Source organism: Pectinophora gossypiella, chromosome 12 (genome assembly GCF_024362695.1).
Source record: "Pectinophora gossypiella chromosome 12, ilPecGoss1.1, whole genome shotgun sequence".
NCBI classification, from domain to species: domain Eukaryota; kingdom Metazoa; phylum Arthropoda; class Insecta; order Lepidoptera; family Gelechiidae; genus Pectinophora; species Pectinophora gossypiella.
The window spans coordinates 12,594,254-12,620,733 of NC_065415.1; the positions used below are offsets into that span (position 1 = coordinate 12,594,254).

General features: G+C 36.9%; 1 protein-coding gene across 3 annotated transcripts in view; it reads right to left on the bottom strand.

Moving 5' to 3' along the window:
- The window catches only part of LOC126371256 (organic cation transporter protein-like), a 328,816-nt gene that overhangs the window by 297,140 nt on the left and 5,196 nt on the right, over positions 1 to 26,480 (bottom strand). For 2 of the 3 annotated variants that reach the window (XR_007566985.1, XR_007566986.1), the window contains exons 2-7: positions 24,412 to 24,619; positions 6,525 to 6,625; positions 5,458 to 5,609; positions 3,674 to 4,300; positions 1,795 to 1,976; positions 626 to 1,340 (exon numbers count right to left, since the gene is read on the bottom strand). Coding sequence is in view for 1 of the 3 variants with exons in the window: in XM_050016534.1 (XP_049872491.1) it covers positions 1,182 to 1,340; positions 1,795 to 1,976; positions 3,674 to 4,300; positions 5,458 to 5,609; positions 6,525 to 6,625; positions 24,412 to 24,619 (1,429 nt within the window). In the remaining 2 variants the exon portion in view is untranslated. Of the gene's footprint in view, positions 1 to 439; positions 1,341 to 1,794; positions 1,977 to 3,673; positions 4,301 to 5,457; positions 5,610 to 6,524; positions 6,626 to 24,411; positions 24,620 to 26,480 lie in introns of those variants that run through there. The other variant, XM_050016534.1, reaches the window with a different exon arrangement.

Here is a 26,480-nt window from a genome sequence, read left to right on the forward strand (position 1 = left end):
GCAATTTAAGTACATTTTTCTAAATAAATTAATACCTACAATAATAGGAACCCCACTTTGCAATATTCGAAGTACCGTAACGTATACCTGTATCTACCTACTTAGTTACAAAGGTGAATTTTGGAAAGTTTTCTTGCGTTATTCGGTGGCGCGTCTCATAACGCTTTAGCATAAGTACATATTAAAATTTATCGATCGTATACAGTGCTCTATGAAGTTCTTATTTATAACAAGAGTGGTTAAAAAGGCCACAAACAAGCAATTCACCTAAAAAGCAATATTGCTATTGACAGTTGTTGACGCACTTTTATATGCGCAAATGTTAAATGTGGTTGCCTGGAAGAAATTGCTGCTTAGCAATAAGGCCGCCAGATTGTACTGTATCTATCATCATCTGTGTTATAATAAAGTATATTTGATTTGATTTGACTTGATGTGATCTTTTTAACCCCCACAGTAATTTAAAAGAATGCCCCACCGAAATTATCCACATAAAACATTAACATAAACTCACGACTGTATTCCCAAAGAAGGAATATCCAGGCTACGTTCCCCAAAAAAATATTATAGATGGCGCTGAAAAAATATTTTTTCGTTTAGCCTTCTAATTTCATGGATAACAGACCTGTGCATCTTTCACCTTTGTTTTTGGGCATAAATGATAACCTTTTTATTACTTCCAGACACAACACTTACATCTTCCACCCATTATTATTCTAATCAAAATAAAGAGAAGCAATATAGGTAACAATTTCAGTATCAAGCAAGAATTATTTTTATATAAGTACACTTCTGCCATTAAATTATCTTTGAATAATGAGGTACCCGAGCAATGAGAAAATAGATAATTATAATGTTAAATCTGTACAACGCCATCTATATAGATTTGGTGACCGTAGCTTGGAAAGTCCCTCATTCTCGGAACCATATTATTAGTGTAAAAAATATTACATTTTTCTTTGTTTTTTTTTATGGTTTCGTGTTTCATTTTATTGTGAAATCTTCCTATAATAAACCTAAATTAATAAAAAAAATGCAGCGCCAACATTATTTTTGGGGACCGTAGCCTGGAAAGTCGCATTCCATAATGAACTTAAAAGCACTCGCGTATCACAGAACTTCGACCTGCGTAAAAAAAAACTTTCAAAAATTCACCCACTTGAAGCTAGAAATTAGAAATTCTAAGCGGCGGACTTATTTTTCGCTTTATAAGCCTCGACCTGCGCGATGGTATCGAAGAGAGGCATGTTCTTCGTTTCCGGAGTAAAGATGAGAAGAAGTCCAGCCAAAATTACGGTTGATGCAAACAAAATGGACGGCAGCGTCTCTATCTCGCTCGTCTGAAAGGAAAAAATGAGAACAAAAATACAGGGCGTTAACAGCCTCCGTTATCTAGTGGTTAGAACGTTTGGCTCACGATCTGGAGTTTCGGGTTCGATTCCCGATGGGGCATCGATATCACTTTGTGAGAGTGTCCTGCAGGCTTGAATCACCTAATTTTCCGAAAAAGTAAGATGATACCGTGCTTCGGGTGGCACGTTAAGCAGTTGGTCCCGGGTATTAGTCGTAAAAGCACCTCGACCAACCCGCAGTGGAGCAGCGTGGTGGAGTATGCTCCATACCCCCTCCAGTTGATTGTGGGGAGTGGGACGAATATACGCTGTTGATGTTATGTATATATGGTGTTATTGACACCGTATCAAAAAAAAAGAACGTCTACTTGATTGTACTTAAAACGATAGTAAGTATTTATGTTATCAATTATGTATATATGATGAAGATATTTCAACTCACCAAGAGTGGAGTAAGCGGCGAGAGCATGCTGCCGATCCTGGCTGCAGTATTGCCCACACCGACCAGGGACCCTCGGATGCTGGTGGGGAATAACTCCATGCTGTACGTGAAGATACCCGTGAAGCATACCACCACGGCGAATTTCCCCAACAAGAATAATGCTACCTTCAGCCAGGGTAGCGCTGGAAAAAGGTAATTACCAATCAGTCTATCAAAGAAAATCCATTGAGCAGTTTCGGAGATATCCGTGATTATTTTACATATATGTCATGTGAAAAAAAGGTTATTAGGTAAGTACCTATAAGGATGGAGATTATTTAGAATGCATGGGATTAACTGGATGGAAACTGATATTGGCCCCGATTCCTGCAGACACCTCCTAATTTCATTTTAAGTTATACCCGTCATTTTCTTATCCGCCGAAAAGGAAAGGGACGGATGTTGTCAACAAGTTAATTTTAAAGCGAATGAATAATCCGGGCGAATAAAATAGGCATCTCACTGGTATGTAATCCGTTTGACGTGCTGTCTACTTGACTCTGTCGGGTTATTGGCCGATGTAAAATTTTTAAAAGTTTTAGATTTCCTCTTATTTTATTTTAGTTACGTTTTTGCATAACGAAATAATATCTATGCAACTGTGGTTTCTTTGTTTTTACTCGATAATGAGACTTGTTAGGAAAAATGCCATTATTTTTCTTGTCAGCGTTTTGTTGACGGTACTGGAAAGATTTAAATGAATTATATTAAAATTGACGTGTATTCCATAAATTTTATGACTGTCGATTACTCGTCCCTTTCTTTTTCAACGGATAAGAAAATGATAGATATAACTTAAAATAAAATTAGATGGCGTCTGCAGGAATTAGCACCATTAGGCAGCCAAATTAGCAAATAGTAATATTTTGTTTCTTTTTTAAAGAACGACGGCCGTGTGCTTAGGTTTTTCTTGCAGCTTCTTTTCCCCGGCTATCCTACAAGTTGTAAGGAGTTGCAGTAGTTTTAGGCGGATGAGACGTCCGTCATATAAAAAATGACGATTCAAAGTGTAACTATGTTACCTACTGAATAAAGATATTTTTTGAACATCGTTTAAAATAAAAGTCCTGGCCAACTCACTCACTGCCTCATCAGTGCACAGCCCAAACTGGAATACAATTGATTTGGACCTAGAAAGCTTGTTGCGCAAAGGTTTCCTTGGTCGTATAATTGTAACTAACCTATTTCCATAAAATAAGACAGAAACCCAGATACATGTAAGGATTATAGCGACAGTGACACATTCAAAATAGGCAAGTGTACGAAACAAACAAATGAATAGGTATCGGCGTTAAAGTTTTTGATAGATTACTTATTGATATAATAGGTATACCGAAGGCCGCTGACCCTGCAGTGAAAAGTAGGTATTTTGTCATTATAGTAACGTAATTTGCATAACAAACGCTTGCATGAATGTACCTATCCGAATAATGTATTTTATTGCTATCTGGGCCCGCGTGGTGGTTTAAGGCCCGATCTCCCTATCCATCCATAGGGAAGGCCCGTGCCCCAGCAGTAGGGACGTTAATGGGCTGGTGATGACTGCTATCTAAGTAGTTGAATGTTACACGTGCATTACATATAAAAAATAAAGAATAAGTTTATCTTATTAGGTATTCATGTCTAATTCCTTCAAGGTAACTGCCTTTTTTGTGAACATTAATACAATTAATATGTTTTTATTTGTAATACTACATTCCATTCCACAAACATCATCAATTCAAGAAAAGCAAAAAGCAGGATTAATTTTAGACTAAAAATCGAGACTCCTGCCGTAAGGAAATCGATTTAAAAATCAAACATAAAGCAGAACTAAGTGCCTACATAATCAAATACTTACTATGTGGTGTGTACGCCTGTGCTAATATGAAAACGGCAGTAGCAAAATATCCATATTGGAGCGTAACTTTTCTCCCAAACTTGTTGAACGTGTAAAACGCCAGCATATCTCCAGGGAAGGAAGTCAAGGAAGCCAGGGCGAAGTTCGTATATTTGTTCCCGGGTAAAAATACCGAATGGACCAACAGCCCGCAGTACACAAAACTCGAACTGAAAAAGCACGCAGACGAAACCAAGAGTCGTACCATTATCTCTTTCGAACGCAGTATTTCTCTCAAGCTTTCTTTCTCTTTCTGTACCAACACATTGAACTTCTCTCGCAAGTCTTCATCTGAAATATCATCAATTTCTTTCGCCGATATGTTCAGATTATTTGTCTTTGCGATCTTTTTGAAGGTTTCCTTAGCAGCGTCCATTTTCCCTCGTAACATTTGCCATCTAGTGCTCTCGCGTAGTATGAAGAAATAGACTATGAAGAATAATGAGGGCACGTTGGCGACTAGAATGAGGTACTTCCAATGTTTCAGCCCCATCGCGAAGAACGCGAATAATACTTCGCCAACATAAGTTGCATAGGAAAATATTACTCCTGCTAGGACTCTTTTCCGATCTCCTGCGACTTCTATTACTGAAATAACAAAAAAACAACCTATTAGGATCAGCGACATCGATGCTACCTATCTGTGGTCTTCATTTTGTTACATCCGGGATTTTTTCACTATACGAGTACGGTCACGAGTAGGTATTAATATGTATACACTTTGAAACCATGTCACATTAACTTTTAGACAAATTAAACCGCAAGTCTCATTAAATGTCAAATATGATAGTGCGACAGGGTTCTAAAGTGGGTACATGATATTGCTAATGAGACTGTACTCTCACAACGAGTGTACTCGGATAACTACTCAGTCGGATAACGATCTCGGTGGTCCAGTGTTTGAACGTTGGACTCATGATCCGGAGGTCCCGGGTTTGTATCCCGAAGGGGACCTATCACGAAAATCATAGTTCATCATTGTTTGGTTAGACACCATTAGTAAGATGATCCGTGTTTCGGAAAGCACGTTAATCCGTTGGTTCCGGTTACTATTTACTGATGTAAGTACGTAGTCGTTACATGAGCCGCGTCAGGTGCCTGTGGTTTCTCAATAATAACCCTGACACCAGGCTTGCTGACGTTGGTCATCCACCTCACCCACACCCACACGATAGAAGAAGAACTGCCCAGTCCTCTCTGATTGGACGCCGGTGTCCAAGTCATCACCAGTCCATTAACGTCCCCACTGCTGGGGCACGGGCCTTCCCTATGGATGGATAGGGAGATCGGGCCTTAAACCACCACGCGGGCCCAGTGCGGATTGTCCAAGTACGGTCGAATAATGTGTTTACACGGTACGAATTGCATTTGTATATACCTATATCCGATTGTACGTGATTCGACAGTTGGTATTCTTATAGAGAAAAACCCGACTTTAATACTATTTATTTTATGAATATGTATTTAAAAAGTTCAAATGTAATAATTTTGCCATGCAATTTTCATTAAAAATAATTAGTTTTACATTACGACCAAGGAGATTGGGAGGTGTAAATACTGGCCACTTTCACGTAAAATAAATTACATTGGCCGCCACTAAAAAATAAAAATTTTAACTTTTTAAATTTCATAATGGCGGTAGAATATTTTTTTCTTTAATTTCAGTCAGTATTATACCTAATATTAGAACTCTTTAACACGATATTAGAACACTTTTTTTATAAACATTAATGTAAAGTACTTACGTAAAACAACTCCAACTGTATAGAGTCCTGATGAAAGGAATGATTCTAGGAATTCCACCACTAGATAGATGTAGTAATTAGTAATGAATATTTTTGATATTCCAAGGGCCCCGCCAATGGCACATATGATTACTGTTGGCTTTCTTCCGACCCTGAAAAACAAAAGTAATGTCTAGTTTAGTTACGTCACTGTGGTCTTGTGCTTCAGAAATCAAAATACACAAGATACATGCAGCATTAAATTCAAATTCAAAAATATCTTTATTCAATAGGTAGTTACACTTTGAATTGTCATTTTTTACATAACGAACGTCTCATCCGCCTAAAACTACTGCAGCTTCTGACAACCTGTATAGCCAGTGTAACCTAATGCACTGCAAAGCGAGAAAACAATATAAGGGTGTCAGTGACATCGTAACGAATACTGATGGGGATGATTCAGTGGTCTGAAAATTTATAAAAAATTTAGTGTATTTTTTAATTATTTTCAGTTCCATACCTTTATATCAAATCGGAATTATGGTCTCAATCATCCCTTTAAGTTTTCGTTACTATGACACTAACGCTCTATATAAACTAACGGTGCATACACAACCATACATAACGGCCTCCGTGGTCCAGTGGTTGAACGTTGGGCTCACGATCCGGAGGCCCCGGTCTTGAATCCCGGTGGGGACATATCACAAAAATCACTTTGTGATCCATAGTTTGGTTAGGACATTACAAGCTGATCACCTGGTTGTCCGAAAGTAACATGATCCGTCCTTCGGAAGGCACGTTAAGCTGTTGGTCCCGGTTACTACTTACTGATGTAAGGAAGTAGTCGTTACATGAGCCATGTCAGGGGCCTTTGGCGGCTCAATAATAACACTGACACCAGGGTTGTTGAGGTTGGTATTCCACCTCACAACCCACACGATAAGGAGAAGAGAACGGTGCATACGACAAATGTCCGCCTCAATTCCCTTTAAGTCTCGCGGCTTTATGTCACACATCAGCGATTCCTGTATTTGAACGTAGAGTGTTGTTTGCTTCGGAATAGGTTTTGATAATGCATGATATCTTACTTGTCAGCGACCCATCCAGTGAGGATCATGGAAGCGATCATGCCGGAGTTGTGAGCGCTGCCCACCAGGGTCGCGATCCACGACTGACAACCGAGGTTCAACTGGAAATATAACAGAATTATTGTCATTAGTAGAACCCCGAAACATAAAGGAGTCGATTTCTCTTCGAATAGAACGGCAATGAGATGGGGCAGGCGTCTCAGAAAATTTTACTTTTGGTTAGGACCAATGATAGATAAAAAAATGAATGAATCCAGAGTGGAAATGTTCCCGTTGTAATAACTTTTTAATAGTAAGGACACTGGCTGTTTTTCTGTTTCAAATTGTCCTTTCTTGTACTCTGGTCTTATCTGTGTAAAGGTTAGGTAATAATCATCATCATCATCATCAGGTAATAAAGCTCTTTTTACGCTAGTTTTGCGAAAGTGGGAACATTCCCGGGAATGGCGCATCACTGCAGGCTGATCACCCGATTGTCCGAAAGTACATCAGTGTTTCGATAGGCATATGACGCCATTATCCGCAGGAGAACTAAAGTCACCGACATAGCTCGGAGAATTGCAAAGCTGAAGTGGCAGTGGGCAGGACACATGGCGAGGAGAACCGATGGCCGCTGGAGCGGAAGGGTTCTGGAGTGGCGGCCGCGTGTCGGACGACGCTCAGTGGGTAGTCCCGCTACAAGGTGGACCGACGATCTGGTGAAGGTCGCGGGAAGCCGCTGGATGCGGGCAGCGCAGGACCGATCGTCGTGGAGATCCTTGGGGGAGGCCTATGCCCAGCAGTGGGCGTCGTACGGCTGATGATGATGAATCGTAACGTGATCCGTACTCCAGAAGGCATGTGACGCCTTTAATCGTGGTTACTACTTAGCGATGTAAGTACGTAGTCGCTACATGAGCTTCAAGGGTTTAACAGTTCAATAATAACTTTGACACCAGGGTTGCTGAGGTTGATCATCTACCTCACAACCCACACGATAGAAGAGGAAGAACTCTAGTTATCTGAACATCTTTACGCAATCAACATCCACTTCCAATCTATTCACTAAACGCTTACGGTAAGCGGTGCCTGGCGTAGACGCATCTACGTAACGTACCTGAATACATGTATAAAAACGGGTATATAATGTTACGTATACAATGTTTACCGACAAATGCATACCTATATTCGGCAGCCAATACTGTCGTACAGCTTAGATACCAAAGTTATATTCTTTCAAAAGCCATGTTATATTATGTATAATATTGAACGTAAGAAGCATGAATGAAATACCTGTGGACATAGTAACGGACACCGTCCACTACACATGTGTAAGCCGACATGACGTCACATTTAATTTAGGTATAAGTTTCTGTGTTCGTTTTCCATGTTTCTATATAGAAAATATTTCGTGTGTGCGTTGACTTTTGATGTGATGTTCTTATAATGTATATGTATAATGTCTGTGGTGTCCTAAATAATACATGTTTCTTTCTTTCTAAAGGCTTATTTATTTATTTAAGATACACCATCGGTATATACATAAAAAATACATACAAATAAAAAGCAATGGACAATATCCGTATGTTATACTATAGACGTATACGAAATTGAAATAAAAAATTTAAACAAATTATTAAACAACACGTACACGTGTCTGAAGTAACTTAAAATTAGAAGTTAAATAATAACAATGTAGGATAAAAACTGTAGAAAGTAAAATTATAGAAAATTGAATATATGTATAGATTTTTAAAATACGCGTAATTTTATATTTAAAGTTAGTGAAAATTCCGTGGATTCCTCTAAAAAGAATCTTTAACAGTGTTCCCGTGTAAATGTTTGTAACGCTTCGAGAACGTTCTAGGCATTATAAACGCGCAAAACTTATGTAAAAAGAGCTTTATCACCTAACCTTTAGGCAGATAAGACCAGAGTACAAGAATTTATAAACATGATAAAATTATCGATCGATTCAATAAATTTTGTCGAAATCGATAAGTTTGTTTTTTTTTCCCCTAACATGCGTGGCACGTGAGTATGTTCGTATTTTGACAGAATGACAACTTATTTTGATTCACATATTGGCACCAATCGACAAAACGACTTAATTATATCCATATTAAATTACCGCATTTTAGCCTTACTGATCAAGAATACTCTAAATGTGTGAAGTCTTTGATGACAGTGGAAGAAGCGAAAGTGGTGTGTCAGGATCGTAGTAAGAGGATTCCGTGGTCTCTGCCTACCCCACTACCGGAAAAAAGGCGTGATCTTATATAAGTATAAGTAAGCACTACCGTGCCCTCACCAAGACGAGTAAAGCGAAGCGCAAAGACAGCCCCATATTTTGCCTAACGTGTAGAGTTTGGGAACTTAGGGTTTGTATAGTTAAAGCGTGTAGATTTAGAGGCTTGGCTCTACATGAGATCTGATAACATTTTGACATTGCGATCGATATGATCTCGTTTTGACATAATATTACATCGTCTCCTCAGTTATCCCGTATTCACAGGGTCCGCTTACCTGACCTGAAGATTTGACAGGTCTGGTTTTTTAAAGAAGTATCATATTAAGTACCTACATGAAAATGTTTTAAAACGGCTTGTGCCAAAAGTTTCTCAAAGACAACAATATGTCTTAATCAAAATGTTTTGCGTGCTAATAATTAGGTATATTACGTCGGTAGTAGTTAATTGATAAAGTGGTATTTAACAGGCCTATAAAACAACTTCCTTGTAATCAATCATGTTATGCCTATTAGGATGAATATATCGTAACTCATCCTATTCAACATAATACAAAATATGTCTTCAAAGATACGCGTTCTGAATCTATTCGATTTTGCGACTTTAGATGTTTTGAAGTACGAGTTTTAAGTAAATAGTCATGAACAAGTTTTCGTATACTATATAAGCTATTAGTGCCTATAAATAACATATTAATAATAAGAATAAGAGGAGTGTTTCAGTCAAAACTTAGTCGAATTACACATAGATAGAAAACATATTAAAATTAGCGACTTGATTTGTGTTGCCTAAACTGAGTAAGTCAATCTTACCTGTATCTCAGCTTCAATAGAGGGGATCAGGGGGTTTAAAATGGCCACATCGAAGCAATTCATCTAAGAAAGCAATATTGCTTTTTGACACTTGTTTGAATTGCAATATTGCTTTCTTAGATGAATTGCTTCGATGTGGCCACTTTAGCCCCCCAGCAACATTAATTAATAGATCACGGGATAATCGGTTACCAGAAACATCTTGTAAAAAACACTTACAAAATGATTCATAAGTATCTGCTAAACCGTAATAAGGGACTTTACAGGCTACGTTCCTCAAAAACAATATAATATAATAATAAAATTTCTTTATTGAGGCAATAAACCCATACAAAAAGAGATAAAGATAAATAAGTACAGTAGTAAATATAAAATAAAATAGCAATATAAATGGCGCTGTAAAGATTTTCCTTCTTGTTAATTGTACATAATTTATTTTATTTTGAGTTCTGTTTTTTGTTTTAGTTTTATTTTAATTTTATATTTTTTTTATTCATATTTTTCAAATATTTTTTGTTCTGTAACTGTTTTGTTTATGGTGTAAATAAAGTTTTCCTTCGTTAAACCTTCTAAATTCTAGTTTTTTGGATAACAGGCGTATGCATCTTTTATTTTTGTATTTGGGTATAAATCATGACCCTTTTTATTACACCTATTTTTATTCTGATCAAAATAAAGAGAAATAATATAGGTAGCAACATTTATTTTTATATATGCTTCTGCCGAGTAATGAGAATATAGGTAATTATCAAATTGGAGATGTCCTTAGAAAAGGTTTAATACGATCTACTCTGAACCGGCGTACGTGTATGAAGCGATTGCTGAATGTGGAGGAAGCAAGAAAAGTGTGTCAGGATCAAAGCAAATGGAATTCTATAGTCTCTGCTTACCCCGGTGGGAAATAGGCGTGAGTTTATGTATGTATGTATGTAGGTAATTATCACGTTAAAACTGGACAGCGCCATCTATATTATTATTGGGAAACGTAGCCTAGAGAGTCACTCATTGATTGCTAAATAAATATATGGAGGTGTTTCAGGTACCCAACAAGCCTCCTCTGGGTAATTTATGAAAGAAACCTTTCCGTTTTAGAATACACCGATTGGGCATAAACCAAAAAAATATATTCCGTGTTTTGTTTATGCCATCTTGTGACACGTAAGTACATAGTCAAATATCGTGCTTCCGAAGGCACGTTAAGCCGTTGGTCCCGGTTACTACTTACTGATGTAAGTGAGTAATCGTTACATGAGAACATGAAGAAGAACATAGTCAAATCATTCGCGAGAAATATTCTCAATTGCGCAAGTTGTTTCTGCGTTGTAATATAGCGGATGCTAATTTTTTTATTTGTTTACGTTTTTTCCTTCGCGACAAAGCCTTGAGATATTGCTTTTTTGTATATTGGTTTGTTAAAATGATAAAATATGTCCTTATTCAATAGGTAATCTTGTTAATAAAAGGCGGTCATCCAAGGTTTTAGCTAATAGATCAATTTCTTCCTTCTTAGCCCAAGAACACATTTCATAGATGTTTTATTGTCCAGCCAAACCTAATTATTGCCGAGAAGGTGAAGAGTCGAATGCCAGCACAATTTATTTACATTTTAATTATAATGCGTATCGTGAATAGTTGAATAACTATAGCAAATTAAAGAGTCATTTTAGGATGAAGGATAGGATAGGATTATTTTTGTTGATTTGTGAGTTTCAAATAGGATTTACGATAGGTTGGTAATCCACCTCATAACCCACACGATAGAAAAAGAAGAAGAATTGGTTTCATGATGCCGATTAGTAGTAGTTGAATATGGAATTGTTGCAAGATGCCTATTGATGAATTGTAGCGTTGACAGCGACTGCTTGACATCACATCTGTCATATACATGTACAGTTCAAAACACAACACAATTCCTAAAAAAGCAATTTCATCAAATTATTAGCAAATATAGCGAATATAAATTGACATAATTCGTGTTACCAGCCTGCATATTACGTCAGACTAGACATATTTACATTTGATAATTTCATTGGTTTTATTATTTGAATGGTTAAAAGCGTTGCAGAACCAACAACTGAGGCGACAAAACGGGTTCTAAAGATTGCGTAAACAAACGATATATCTGCATAAGACAAAATATCAGAGGGGCACCCCCAAAGGTGATGTAATATCTCTGCACGGTGATTGGTGGACGCTTAATGCGTATACGCATGGAATTCGGCGACGCATTTTAGCGAGGTCTACGACGCGACGCCATTCAAGGATTTTGATAAATAGTGTTTTCCCCGCGCTACGCAGGTATCTACGCTACGGTTTAAAAAAGGCAGATAATTATAATAACACTATGGATTTTATCAGTACCACAAACGGCTCGTAAAAGATCAGTGAAATTCGTGACGACCTCTGTGGTCCAGTGGTTGAGCGCTGTGCTCACGATCCGGAGGTCCCGGATTCGAATCCCGGTGGGGACAAATCACAAAAATCACTTCGTGATCCCTAGCTTGGTTAGGACATTACAGGCTGATCACCTGATTGTCCAAACGTAAGATGATCCGTGCTAGGAAGGCACGTTAAGCCGTTGGTCCCGGTTACTACTTACTTACTGATGTAAGTAGGTACGTAGTCGTTACATGAGTCATGTCAGGGGCCTATGGCGGCTCAGTAATAACCCTGACACCAGGGTTGATGGGGTTGGTAATCCAGTTCACAACCCACACGATAGAAGAAGAAGTAGAATTCGTATAGACAACCCAAGGTATAATACTCTTCTCACGACTGGGCGCAAGAAAAGATAAAAGAGGGAATTTGAGAGCGATTACTAATTGGTTCGGGGCAGAGAGTTACCTTTCTATGTATACGAAGTTTTTTAATCTATGGTTGCGCGCCGGGGAGCAGGAGTTTTATAAACGACGCGAATTTCTGTATTATACGGGCTTAAAAATATAAATTATTCCTTCAAAACGAATTGTAGCGTTGACAGCGACTCTCCGAACGGCGACCTTCGCTACGGCGAGTCTCTTTACGGCGAGTGGCCTTATTTTCCCTCTACGTCGAGCGAGTTTTGACGTTATAGTACATTTATGGTAAAAACTGTTTTGCTATTTTTTTATAATTTTCAGTTCGTTGTTTTTATATAAGTAGTAGTGTTAGACCTCGAATACCCCCTATGCATGTGTACAGATTTAGAAAAAAATGCCACTTTTACATTACGTTTGTACCTACCTCACTTATTAAGAATTTTCTTACATTTTGATACTACACATACCTGTGTAGTTTTAAATGGAAATGTGTAAAAACCAATAATATTATTGTAAGAAACGCTTCATTCATCCATTCATTTTCAATATAGGTTCACAATTATTTAGCGTTGGTACCTATTATTCAGAGTATAGCTCAAAAGAGAGACAATTCGATACGCAGCTATTCTTGAAGTTTCTACATTCAAAATCTATATAGTTTTCTTCAATGTTATGAGTTACAAACATCGCAATAGACAAAGCGTTTTTCTTCTGTCGTGTGAGTTGAGAGGTGAATTACCAACCTCATCAACCCTGGTGTCAGGGTTATTATTGAGCCGCCAAAGGCCCCTGACATGGCTCATGTAACGACTACTTACATCAGTAAGTAGTAACCGGGACCAATGGCTTAACGTGCCTTCCGAAGCACGAATCATCTTACTTTTTGGACAATCAGGTGATCAGCCTGTAATATCCTAACCAAACTAGGGATCACAAAGTAATTTTTGTTGTAAGTGCCCACCGGGATTCGAACCCGGGACCTCTGAATCGTGAGTCCAACGCTCAACCACTGAACCACAGAGGTCGTTTCAATGCGTGTAAAATTTTGTGACGTCAAATACCTACTCGGAATCAAATTATTTGAAAGAAATCGAGGTTTTGCTGAAGAAAATCACAGCAGAGCTGAATATTTACTTAATTTTCAATATTTATTAGTATCCAGGGAATATTTTTAACATTATCTTGTGGTAGAATAATACGGTAATTCATTCATATATTATGCGTAGTTACACAATATCCATGATGTGCTGGGGTACATCTGAGCAAATTATTCGACCTCACTATTTGTTCACGACTATTTGTACAAAGACACGCGTGTATACAAGTTATAAATATAACTACTTAATATCTGTTTTAATGAATGTAAAGTTTAAGAACATAATTTTGAGATATTTGGTGGACTGGTCTAACAAAAAATATTTTGCGAGATTGTAACGGGGAAAAAATCCATCTATCTTTGATTCCATACTTCGGAAGGCACGTTAAATCAATAGTAACCCAGACAGGGTTGAAAAGGTCGGTTATTTAGCTCAAAGCCTCATAAAATCTCATAACATAACCTAACCTAGCCTGAAGATTTGACAGGTCCGGTTTTTTACAGAAGCGACTGCCTGCCTGACCTACCCACCCGCGAAGAGAAATTCAGCTCAATATAAGTTAGTTCACATACGTCCGAAAATGCATTTTCGGGAATGTGGGTTTCCGCACGATGTTTTCATCCAACTTATTGTTAGTTATTGACTTATTGAAGGTCAGACAGGCAGTCGCTCATGTAAAACCCGGACCTGTCAAATCTAGGTTACATAAGCAGGCCCTGTGTGAGAAACGTGTTAAGGTGAGATGGTAAACACGCGTCAACATAGCAACAGCCAACAGCAACGCAACAGCTAATTCCCAGTTCCTACGCACATCTATTGTTAAATAATGATGACAGATGAGATACCAACACTTATCTATTCTATTTGTATCTTCTTCAAAACTAGCACGTGTAGAGCTTTTTCTAAGTAGCTAGATAACAAGACGCCCAAGTAGCAAACAAGAATTGTGATTAAGTCATATATGTCTAAACTTTAGCTAAAGTGAGATTTATCCAAATCAAATAGGACTTATTAGGACTTCATAAATTCTTTTCCTTCTTTAATACTATATAGTTTTCAACAAATCCTACTTAAGATAATTTAGAATACACAAAACCAAGTTAAGTATTCTCAAAACTATTTAGTCTTATCTCAGCCTACTGTTAAGTCTAAAAGTATATTTTTACTTTACTCAGATTATTTGAAGGCTCACTTAATACTAAATTGATTTACTGAAGTATCAGTTTAGTCTTGTAAAGTAAAAATGAATTGCCTAGATATACTTAAGGCAATTTTAATACTACGCTTTGAGATTAGATTAGTTAAGATTATTTGTTGCTCTTATACAAGACTGTTTTATTCGTTTTTGACTACAATAAGTAAAACATAAGAAAAGTCTATTCACTGGACGATAAAATCGAAATAGAAGCAAGCAGAAAGATGGACGAAGTTCAAAAAATAAAAAGATCTGGTGGTTTTCGAATGCAGAAAATTAAATACAGAAAATTAACCTGTGATAATGCACATCCTACTGTTTTTGTTAGCGATGCGATATCTTCTTCATTGCTATCAATTTTTTCTATCGATTAGTACACAATCATTCAATTTTGTCAAAAAAATCGTAAGTTCCTGTTTTTCAATTCCGAACCAGCGTGTGGCGGCCCAGGTACCTACGTCTCGCACAAATCTTCTCAAAAATGATTAAACTAGTCTAACCTAGTCTAAGCGCACGGCAACACTACACCATGAAAAATCGAGTTTTATATTAAAAACCTGCTAAGTTCAAATTTAAAAGTAGGTACCTATTAGTCTAATAATAAATAAATACTTTTCTTTCTTCTTTCATTCTTTCTTTTAATAATTTTAAAAATGTACCTATTTTTAACAAAGTTTCATTGACAATCATAAACATATCTATTTTAAGTTTTGTATATGGTAAAATGCATTTAAAGTGGGCATTAGATTCGCTTCCAATATTTTTTTAGCTTGATAAAGTCATCGGGAACTTGGTCGCCATTTTTAACAATAATGTTTTTGGTGGAATTAGAAACTACCGTGCACACGCACGTCGTTAATCAAATTGCAAGGGTTCTTCGTGTATACAATATTCAACGGATACTCGTTAATTTTTACAAAAATCACATTGTATCCGTTGGCAATTAGAAGCGCGGTGATCGTACCAACTTTGCGTCAGCGAACCATGTACCTATGAGAATGTATGCGCGGTGACTCGTTAGCAAATTGAGTTTGTTTGTAACTAAAAAACTTTGCTAACGATAATATTGAACTTGGCTCTCATTTCACATTTATGTTTTTGATTGGATATCATTACTTTTTGTAGGTAAGTACATATCCTCGTAACGCGTGGGTCCTTTTAAAAGGACAAATTCAAAACTAAAAGTCGACTTTATAAAAATAAAACATTTGAATACCTATTAAACTTGTTTAAGATTCACGTTAAGTTAAAAAAAAAATATGCCAGTAAAATGGATGAGAGTTGTGTTGTATCATGGGCGAAAAGCTGACAACCTATCACCGCTAAACACATGTTCCAACTTGCTTACCTACCCTCATAGTACTTGTCGAATGTGGCATCAAGTGGTTCCATGATGACTTAGTGCTCTGCCTACCCCGATAGGGCATATAGGCGTGATATGTTATGTTAAGTTAATCTACATACCTACCACAAAAAGACCGGCTGTCATGAGTTTTGATTACTTACTGATTCTTACATCTATAGTTAGGTACAGGCACTAATTAGGTATTTATGTTAAGCGTTCATAATAGAATCTAATTATTTAAAAGTTGCTAGTTTTTTTTTCCTTTGTATTCATCTAATTACCTATCTGCATACCAAATTTTAACTTTCTAGGTCATCTGCAACTGGGTTAGAGTTTTGATCTATAGGTCAGTCAGTCAATGATAAAAATGAGGATTTTTGGATATTAATATCTAAATAACCGTTTGAGATAAGCTTATGAAATTTAGAACACATATGTATGTTGCAAGTCTCAATATATGAGCCAAATTTGATACGTTTATGTGATATAGTTTTTGATTTATGAGGGGGTCAAAAGTGCCTCCAAATGGTTCGTGTAATATTACACACGGTGCGGCTCGCCAGTTCTATTTCTTGAACTTGGCTTGACACGCTACCGCGTGTCTAGATACTTTTCTTTCTTCTTTCATTTCATTATTCCTTTTAATAATTTTAAAAATGTACCTATTTTTAACTAAGCTTTATTCACAATCATAAATATATTTTAAGTTTTGTGTATGGTTAAATGCATTTAAAGTGAGCATTAGATTCGATTCCAATATGTTTTTAGCTTGATAAAAGTCATCGGGAATTTGGCCGCCTTTATTAACAATAATGTTTTTGGTGGGATTAGAAACTACCGCGCACACACACGACGTTAATCAAATTGCAAGGGTTCTTCGTATATACAATATTCAACGGACACTCGTAAATTTTTACAATAATCACATTGTTTCCGTTGGCAATTAGAAGCGCGGTGATCGTACCTACTTTGCGTCAGCGAACCATGTAGGTAACCTATGAGAATGTATGCGCGGAGACTCATTAGCAAATTGAGTTTATGTTTGTTAGTTCCATTTCTGATAAATATTAAACAATTAAGTAAATCACATTCCTATCCAAGTAAGAACTTAGCATAACAATATTGTTTATCTTCCACGAGTCGAAAAACTTACCTCTTAAACAAACATACTTTCCATACGTTTTAAAAGCTCGTTCGATTTTAATTGTTACTTGTTACATAGCTAATTCTGGCACAAAATAAACAAACATGATTTTACGACAATACTTCACTAAATCAAAATAGAGGATAACTTTAGATATAAGAGTTTTAAGTAGGAATTCACTAAATACTTTTTGTCTTAAGTGGGTATACTCCTAGACAATTGAAGTAAAATTTATCTTAACTAGTACTTGATGAAGTGCAACTTGACTTTACTTTTCTAAACTGATTCTTACGAAATCAATTGTTTCTAAAGTCTTACTTCATTTAGAAAAATATTACTTAACGCCATTTTGCACTTACGGGACGAAAACAAGTAATTTTTTTTGACAATATTATCGTCAAAAACTGAAGTAAATTAATATAATATTTCTGTTGTAGTAACAATTACTGCGTTCAGCTGTCACATATTAATAGAAAATGAATATATCTGTACCATATGTCACCATTTTTTTTATTTGCTGAATAATCAATACAAATTTTATTATTATTTTTCTGGTATATTCAAGGCCCTTCTGTTTTTTAACACTTTCTATCGATTTTACACGAGAAACAATCATGCGTTTATAATTTCCTGTATGTGAAACGGCGGAATAACCTTTTGTTAAAATAACAACTAGTATTTTAGTCGCCATTTTCTTACAGACTTCATTTCTTGTGTTAATGTAAATGTTCGCCATTATATTCTAAAATAAAGACGCGTGAAGTAAAAATCGTTTTAAGTATGACCTGAAGTTTTACTTCGTTAAGTTACAATTGACTCAGTGCAATTCAATCCTATAGTCTTAACTAAGTATTGTAGATATCTTCAAGTATACATTCTTGGTATTAAGTGATACTACAAGAATTCTAAGTTTAGAATACGCAAGAACATTGTCTAAAGTAGGGTTTAAGTCTGACTTAGCGTTGTCTTAAGTCTGTCTTGTATAAGAGTTAAAGTATGTGCCCACTTTTACTAAACTGTGTCTTCAAGATATCTTGAGGGATATCTTGGAGACATATAAGACTTATCCAAGACAAGGGCTTGATTTAGTCTACTTGCCTTCAAGATATCTACAATTCTCTTTTAAGACAATCGGTTGCTACTTGGGCGGTATCTTGATATGAACTGTTGCCTGCTTCTGCCAGGGTTGATGTTAGGTACAAATGTATAGAAAACAATAGCTTTTGCCCGCGACTTCGTCCGCGTGGCGTGTTATAAAAGAGAGATCTTTATGTGTGTGGGAGTGCATGTCAAATTTCAAGCATCTAACTTATGCAGTTTAAATTTTTTATACAACATTTTTTTCCCGCTAACTCCCATTTTTCAAAATACAGCCATAACTAAACTTTATATTTACTAAGGTATGCATGCATGCTAGATTGAAAACATCTACTCGTATCTTACGCGGTTTAGATTTTTTCATACAAATGTTTTTTCCTGCTAACTCCCGTTCCCGTGGGAATTTTGCAATATCCTGTTACAACTAAGCTTCAAGTTTTCTAAGGTACCTGCATGCCAAATTTCAAGCGTCTAACTTAAGTGGTTTAGATTTTTCATACAAAAGGATTTTCCCACTAATTCCTGTTCCCGTGGGAATTTCGGGAATTCCTTTCTTAGTGCACCTCTACGGTACCTAAGCTACGTCCCTTCCAAATTTCAAGTGCCTACGTTTAGCCGTTAAAACTATGCGTTAATATGTCAGTCAGTGAGTTTCTCTTTTTATATATAAAAAAACAAAACATATACCTAGCGCCTTACCAATAAAAGCTTCAAAACGGTTTTTTTCGATTCTGCTCCGCACCATCCACAACCCCTGGTACGGTACTGAAAAGCATCGGCGCCCTAAGGACGTAGTAAACGATTCCGATGACCCGATTACTCTAGCCATAGAGGCCAATCTCTTGAGACAACAAACACTTCAAAACCCAGATACCGACCCCGCTGGCGTGGTCGATGATTTTCCTCAATCAGAGCTTATCGCTATCGACCCACCAGGGTCGATTAATTCTTTCAAATACACTCAGACGACGCACTAAGCCAAGGTTCGCGCCCATCTGAGCACCCTCAGGCCTTTTGTTGTACCGGGTGAGATCCCTCAGCGCTTTCCATTTCTCCAAAACTACAATAAGTCACGTCAAAAAAAAAACAACAAAAATTACCAACTAAATATAAACAAGCCGTGAACTTGTATTTAAGCATTTGGCAGCTAAACAAATTGATTCAAATACTAACATCTAAGTACTTAATCCCAATCCAAAATTATTTGATATTCGCACACTATGGTTGAGTGATGTACTTTTTTGTTTATTATTATTGCGTATGGCAGAAAATAATAATAATACACAAAAATAACAAAAACAATTCCAAACATTTTTTTGTGTAATACAATAAATATATTATATAAAATTTATTTCATTTCATTTCATAATTCATCGCCGATATTATTACTAGCAGCTTGATTTGCCTTCCGAAGGACGGACGCCCGTATCACGTACCTGATCAAGCATCAAGAAGAGTAGTACCTACCTACATTATAAATGTACTTGCGCTTACAGAAAATAAAACAATAGGTGACAAAAACATTACAAGCGATACAGTATGAATAGGTGTTATGAGAAAGGCAAATATACTATTGAGAAGTTTTACATAATAAAAATATAAGTAGTATAATAAAAATATATTGCAAAAACATCCTTTCAACAGACGTAAAATGTTGCTACTTACTTATCGTTAGCAAAGGTCAGTATAGTACCTAAGTTATTTTCTAGACTGGCTAATGCTAGCAGAGTTCTATTGTTCGGTTTCTGGTTTCTTCTTTTTGGCGTGGAAATTACTGGAGGTCGGCGATCAACTCATGAAATGTGTGCCTATCCCTGGCCAAATAGAATAGTTCAAACCAGGTGGCTCGGGTTTCTGGCTTAACACAGCCATAAACGATAATGTAGCAAATTTTTGAATTAATTTTTAAAGTGCTTATAAGTAATATCAAAGATGCAATCTTTTTAACCAGAAATCAGAATCATAATTATATTCCTAATTATCATGGATAAACTTGTTGAAGATCAATTTAAGTAATATTATCGAATCTACGTAATTTCGCAAGGTGTTCTGGCTGAGGAGAAGAAATGACAAGAAACTGCAACAGCAACACATCTTTGAAATCAATGTAATCACCAGCCCATTCTTCTTCTTTGCGAGTCGATGGCGATCGAAACTAAATTTTTGCTGACCAATAATGACCACTGACCAGCCCATTAATGTCCCCACTGCTGGGGCACTGGCCTTCCCTATGGATGGATAAGGATATCGAGCCTTCAACCACCACGCTGGCCCGGTGCGGATTGGTGGTTATTAACCACTGCTAATGCAGCCGGGACGAACGGCTTAACGTGCCTTCCGAAGCACGGAAGAGCTCGAGATGAAAACTTTTTTTTTGTGGTCACCCATCCTATGACCGGCCTTTGCGAAAGTTGCTTAACTTCAACAATCGCAGACCGAGCGCGTTTACCGCTGCGCCACCGAGCTCCTCATTTTTTTATTCGTAAAGCGGTTATTAATAAAGTAAACTATGGACTCAGATATGGCGTTTATTCTTCATGCCCAAAATGCAAATCATTATATTACTTAGTTACTGTTAATATAGCTATTATGTACTTAGGTAACGTGTGACATTCATCCCGTGATTCTATAGAACAAACGCTGATACGTGCGTACTTTATGGCATGCAATTAACATTTATATCTTTGTCTTTCATATCATCTATTGTTCCAATAATTACAACTGCCACTTAATATTATAGACCGTATGCGAAATATCTAAAAAACTATTTCATTAAGTAGGAAAATTATTTGCCATGTCGAAACTCATAAAAGTCTGTCCATCTTTAATTTATTATTATTAGTATCTCTTTTTGTTGTAATGTAAAATAAATTGGACTGTTTCACGCATTATTGGAAGAAAAGATAGAAAAAATATAATGGTTTGTTATAAATAGTTGCGGATATTTTTGCTCGTCTCACGAAGATTGCGTAGGCGATGGCAATGTCGACCATCCGTGACATTGAAAACTACAAACTTTTTAGATAGATACGTGGTTAATAATGTTTACCACATCAATATCTCCCTAGCGTTATCCCGTGTTCACTTTTTTTTGACGTGACTTATTGTAGATTTGCCGTAGATGGCATTAACTACTTGGCCAGAATTAACTACTTGGCCGGAATTAACTACTTGGCCGGAATTAACTACTTGGCCGGAGTTCACGGGGTCCGCTTACCTAACCTGAAAAGAAGCGACAGCCTGTCTGACTTTCGAACACGCATAGAGAAAACCATCCCAATACAGGCCAGGTCACAAAACTCCGAATAAGGGGTTTCTCACGATGTTTTCCTTCACCGCTGAGTAGGTGATTTTGAAATCGAATTCGTAATTGGGATTCCTTTGTCCGTGAAACAGGCGTAATCTTATGTATGTAATAATAAAAAAAAAGTTTATTTAGGTAAAACCTACGACACACATATACATTTACAACATTGAAATATACACACATGTACTTAATAATCACTGGTTCGAAATGCTTCATAGTTCATTACATTTATTTATTACATGTTACAAAGTGAAGAAGGAACTACTTTCCGTGAATTATAATCCGTGATAACCCCGCAACGCGTGAAGATTCTTAATTTATATATTATTATTAAGGCCTTAAATAACTTGGTATTAACGCAATGTCCTGCAAAATTGCATAAGCAATTTGACTGCAGGATCGGAGTCTCACTAAGACATGGTTAAATTACAAAAATTAAGAAATAGCTGTCACGGACTCCTCTAATTAGTATACTTTACTTTATTGCACTTAACAACTAGTTACATCACAAACAAGAAATGGACGTTTACAAGGGTGGACTTATCTCTAAGAGAGATCTCTTCCAGCCAACCCAGAGGTAGTATTAGAGTAACTGCGGAAGAATAAAAAGAGGTGCAATATATTAAATACATTATAATAATTATATCTACATATAAAACCGTTTAAAAATATATATATACACAAACATATGCCTAAGCCTCTATAAATATATACACATATAAAATATACTATACCTACATACATACCTATTATATATATAACAATATACTTAGACTACGAATACTCTATGGATAAAAAGTGCTCTTTGACTCTCTTCTTAAAAATTAGGTAAGAGGAACTCTCCTGAACTACCCTCGGCAGCCTATTCCAGAGCATGGCTGCACGGACGGAAAATGAGTGAAAGCCAAAATTGGTATTGGTCCTAGGTATCTCCAGCATCTTAGTAATACATGGACGCCTAGAACGTGAGGGAGGGGGCAGGAGGTGGAAGCGGGACCGTAGATAGGAAGGGGCTAAACCACTGAATGCGACTTTAGTTTCCAATTCATGTTTGGATCATAGATAATTGATATCAAGTGGTTGCCAGGATGTCAGGTTAATGGCAATAGGCTATCGCCCCTATTACATTGGACTTAGATATAAAAACCTACCCCTTCGGGGTACGCGTGATGCTATGTTGTGTCAAAAGTGAAGAGGTCTCTTATGCAACGCGGAAAACCTAACTTCCAAAACTTTCTTGTCGACAATCATAAATTCTGGTTAATGCACTGTTACAAGTTTATAACAAATTAAATGTTAGTTCAGTACTAATATTGAGGGTTGTAAAACATTATCTTCGTTTTGTAGACAACTGACATGCGCGCGGTAGAGACGTGGCATCGCGTCGTAGACATTAGACACCAATAAAAATAAAATAATAAATTAAGCCTTTATTGCTGTTTCTTACTAATGTTACTTATAATTAAATGTTGTAAAAATAGATCGGTTGCGAGTTCAAAGAGATTCAATGTCGTGGCTGGCTGGTTAGGTTTCGTACTACGAATAAACAATAATTCACTATCATAGTGTTCTTTTTACAGTTTGTTTTTTCATCGCTGGCGTGTCAATCTTTAATTTGTAATCTCTTATAAAATATACCTATTTTATATATAAAATTTATGTTCACTACAGAACTGCTCTCTTACTTGGGAATACAATCCCGAGTCGTGATCGCAAATTCGAAATCCCGAAATTTTCATATTATGCTTCGGGATTGATCCCGAAAAATTAGACGAGATCTCGCAAGATCGGGATCCCGCGAGATTTGGATTGAATCTTTTACGCACTGATTCTGATACGCTGTGAGAGCTGTAAGACTAAAGCTAAACCAAATAAAACCTAGTTAACTACATAGTTCAAACTGCTGTAGCGCCCTGCGCTGTATAACAGTGCTTTCAGGATGCTGAGGGGTGGCCATTGCTATGCGTTTGCAGTGTGTCCAGTACCTATGTTCTCTAGCGCACATACTGATGGCTTTTACCACCCTAAGATCATCCTAATGAACATCCTTTATGTTTTTTGTAACTGTTTTGGGAAAATTTTAAGTGATGTTATTGTCTTGTCTTTGTGTGTGGCGTCCTTTTATAATAAATCTATGATGATTTGCAATAGCCTGTCTTTCGACAAAAGCCTACTCTAAGACATTAGATAAGTATGTTTTATTAGTATATCCTTTAACCCTGACACCTACGGGATTTAACCACTGTAAGTAGATAAACAAATAAAACTATTACAGCTTTACCAACATTACTACAACGCAAACTATTTAGGTTTTATGGCTTTGCTCGGTTGAACAATAGGTAGCTTAACGTATTTATTTATAAACAGCTTTTGCCCGCGGCTTCGCTCGCGTTGAATTCGGGGTAACACTCATCTTTCCTAATGTACCAATTTTTAGTTTCCTACCTTGAAAACTGCGAAAAGTCTCATATAAAATTTCAACAAAAAAAATGATGCACGATTTTTTGTTAGTCACAAATAGTTTTACCAATTTTTTGCTCTCCACCTTGAACGCTTCATACAAACTTCCACCTTCCATTTGAGGGAAGTGGGGGGTTAGAAAGAGACAAAAAGTAGTATATTTCAGTCTCCATCCCCTCAACTATGTCCACTTAAAAAACACGTCAATTCGTCACTCCATATTGCGGTGAACGTCGGACAAATGAACAGAGAGACACATACATACACTTTTCCATTGATATTTTTAGTATGGATATAAGTAGGTATGCGATAAGTCTAATAATAGATGATACAATAACATGTGTTGTGAGGCAAAGGCGTCCTTGTCATTTGACTTTTCTAAGAAAAATAAAAGGTCACTCACCCCAGCTACGACGGAGTTTTCGCTTTCGTAGATCCATTCTGTGCATTCCTCCCTAATCGGCAGGAAAGTGACATTGGAGCATTGACCTCTGGTAAGGTTGAACGATGGGTCGAGGACGGGCCGCATACATCTTGTATCCGGGTCTTCTGGCCACCATAACGGAACTTCAACTGTCGCATTTACCCCATCGCATTCCGGTACTCGACATCTGAAAAAAAATTGAGGCAGTTAACAGAATGTTTAAGAAATCCAGTAAGTAATATAACTTCTCTCGTGGGGTTATGAGATCAATAAGCGACCTTATCAACCCTGGTGACTGACTTATTATTGAGCCGCTAAAAGCCCCATGGCTCATGTAACGACTACAAAGGTAAAATTGAGGCAATTACAGATTTTTTAAGAAATCCAGTAGGTAATACAACTTCTTCTTTCTTGTCGGTTGTGAGGTCAATGAGCGAATAAGCAACCTCATCAACCCTGGTGTCTGAGTTAGTATTGAGCCGCTTAAGGCCCCATGGCCCATGTAACGACTACATAGGTAAAATTGAGGCAATTAACAGAATGTTTAAGAAATCCAGTAGGTAATACAACTTCTCTTGTGGGTTGTGAGGACAATGAGCAACTTCATCAACTCTGATGTCTGAGTTATTACTGAGTCGCTTAAGGCCCCAGACTAACCCATGTAACGACTACATATTTAAGTAATTATTTATCCGACACCGACAGCTTAACGTGCCCTCGGAAGCACGGAATATTCTTATTTTTCGGACAATCAGTTGATTCGGAACCAAGAACAGTAAGGAGAGATTCTTTGTTAGACGTGTCCCCACCGGGAATCGACTCTAGAATCTCGGCACGTAAGCCCAATGTACAATCTGTATCACGGAGACCGTAATATGACTAATCAAATCAAATCAAATCAAATCAAATCAAATCAAATCAAATATACTTTATTGCACAGAACTAAAAATTCAACAATCAGACAAAACCACTAATCCGTTTGCATTGCTGCTTCCTTGACTTTCTTCACCTTTTCCGTCTCTCTCGACATTCAAATTTGAAAAGTGAACTGAGAAATATTTGAGGTGAGATAGAGAGAGATAAAATGAAACGTTTCTTTCTCACAGCGTTATAGATAGCGATACTACGAATCAAACGTGATTTGTCTAACAGAAAGCTCAGTTACTACCTTGTAAGCGTGGCTACCAAAAGGGGGTTTAAAATGGCCACATCGAAGCAATTCATCTAAGAAAGCAATATTGCAATTTGACATTTAATTTAATTGCTGTTTAGCAATAAGGCCGCCTATTGTGCTTATGTTTTATACGTATGTTTATGTCCTTTGTATATGTTGTTGTGCAATAAAGTATTATTGATTGATTGACATTTGCGCATATAAAAGTAAGTGCGCAATGCAAACAAATGTCAAATAGCAATATTGCTTTCTTAGATGAATTGCTTCGATGTGGCCATTTTAACCCCCCTGTTCATACATCCATCGCAATAATGACAGTCAGGGAAATGTAGTCGTGAGCTTGTGTAATGAGTCCATCACAAGGGTAGGACATTTATTACATAATAATAATATACATAAACTTACAAAATAAACTTAGTTAGCTACAGGTGATCAGAACAGAATTACACAATATTTGATACGAAGTCTCAAGATGGCTATGATACACTATCATCATCATCTCCCTAGCAGTATACCGTTTTTCACTGGGTCCGCTTATCTAACCTGTGGATTTGACAGGTCTGGTTTTTTTGCAGAAGCGACTGCCTGCCTCACCTTCCAACCCGCGAAGGGAAAGCCAGCCCAATACAGGTTAAGTCACATAGCTCCGAAAATGCATTTCTCGGGATGTAGGTTTCCTCACGATGTTTTCTTTCACCGCAGAGCACGTGATAATCTATGCATTTATATATTTATGATGCACTATGAAATTACATTTTTATCACGTCACATACTTATTTAAATAAGCTATACTGGGATACTACATAATAATAGGCGGTCCTGATGTTCAGTCATGAGCAACATAATGTACCCACTTTAGGACTCTGTCGCACTA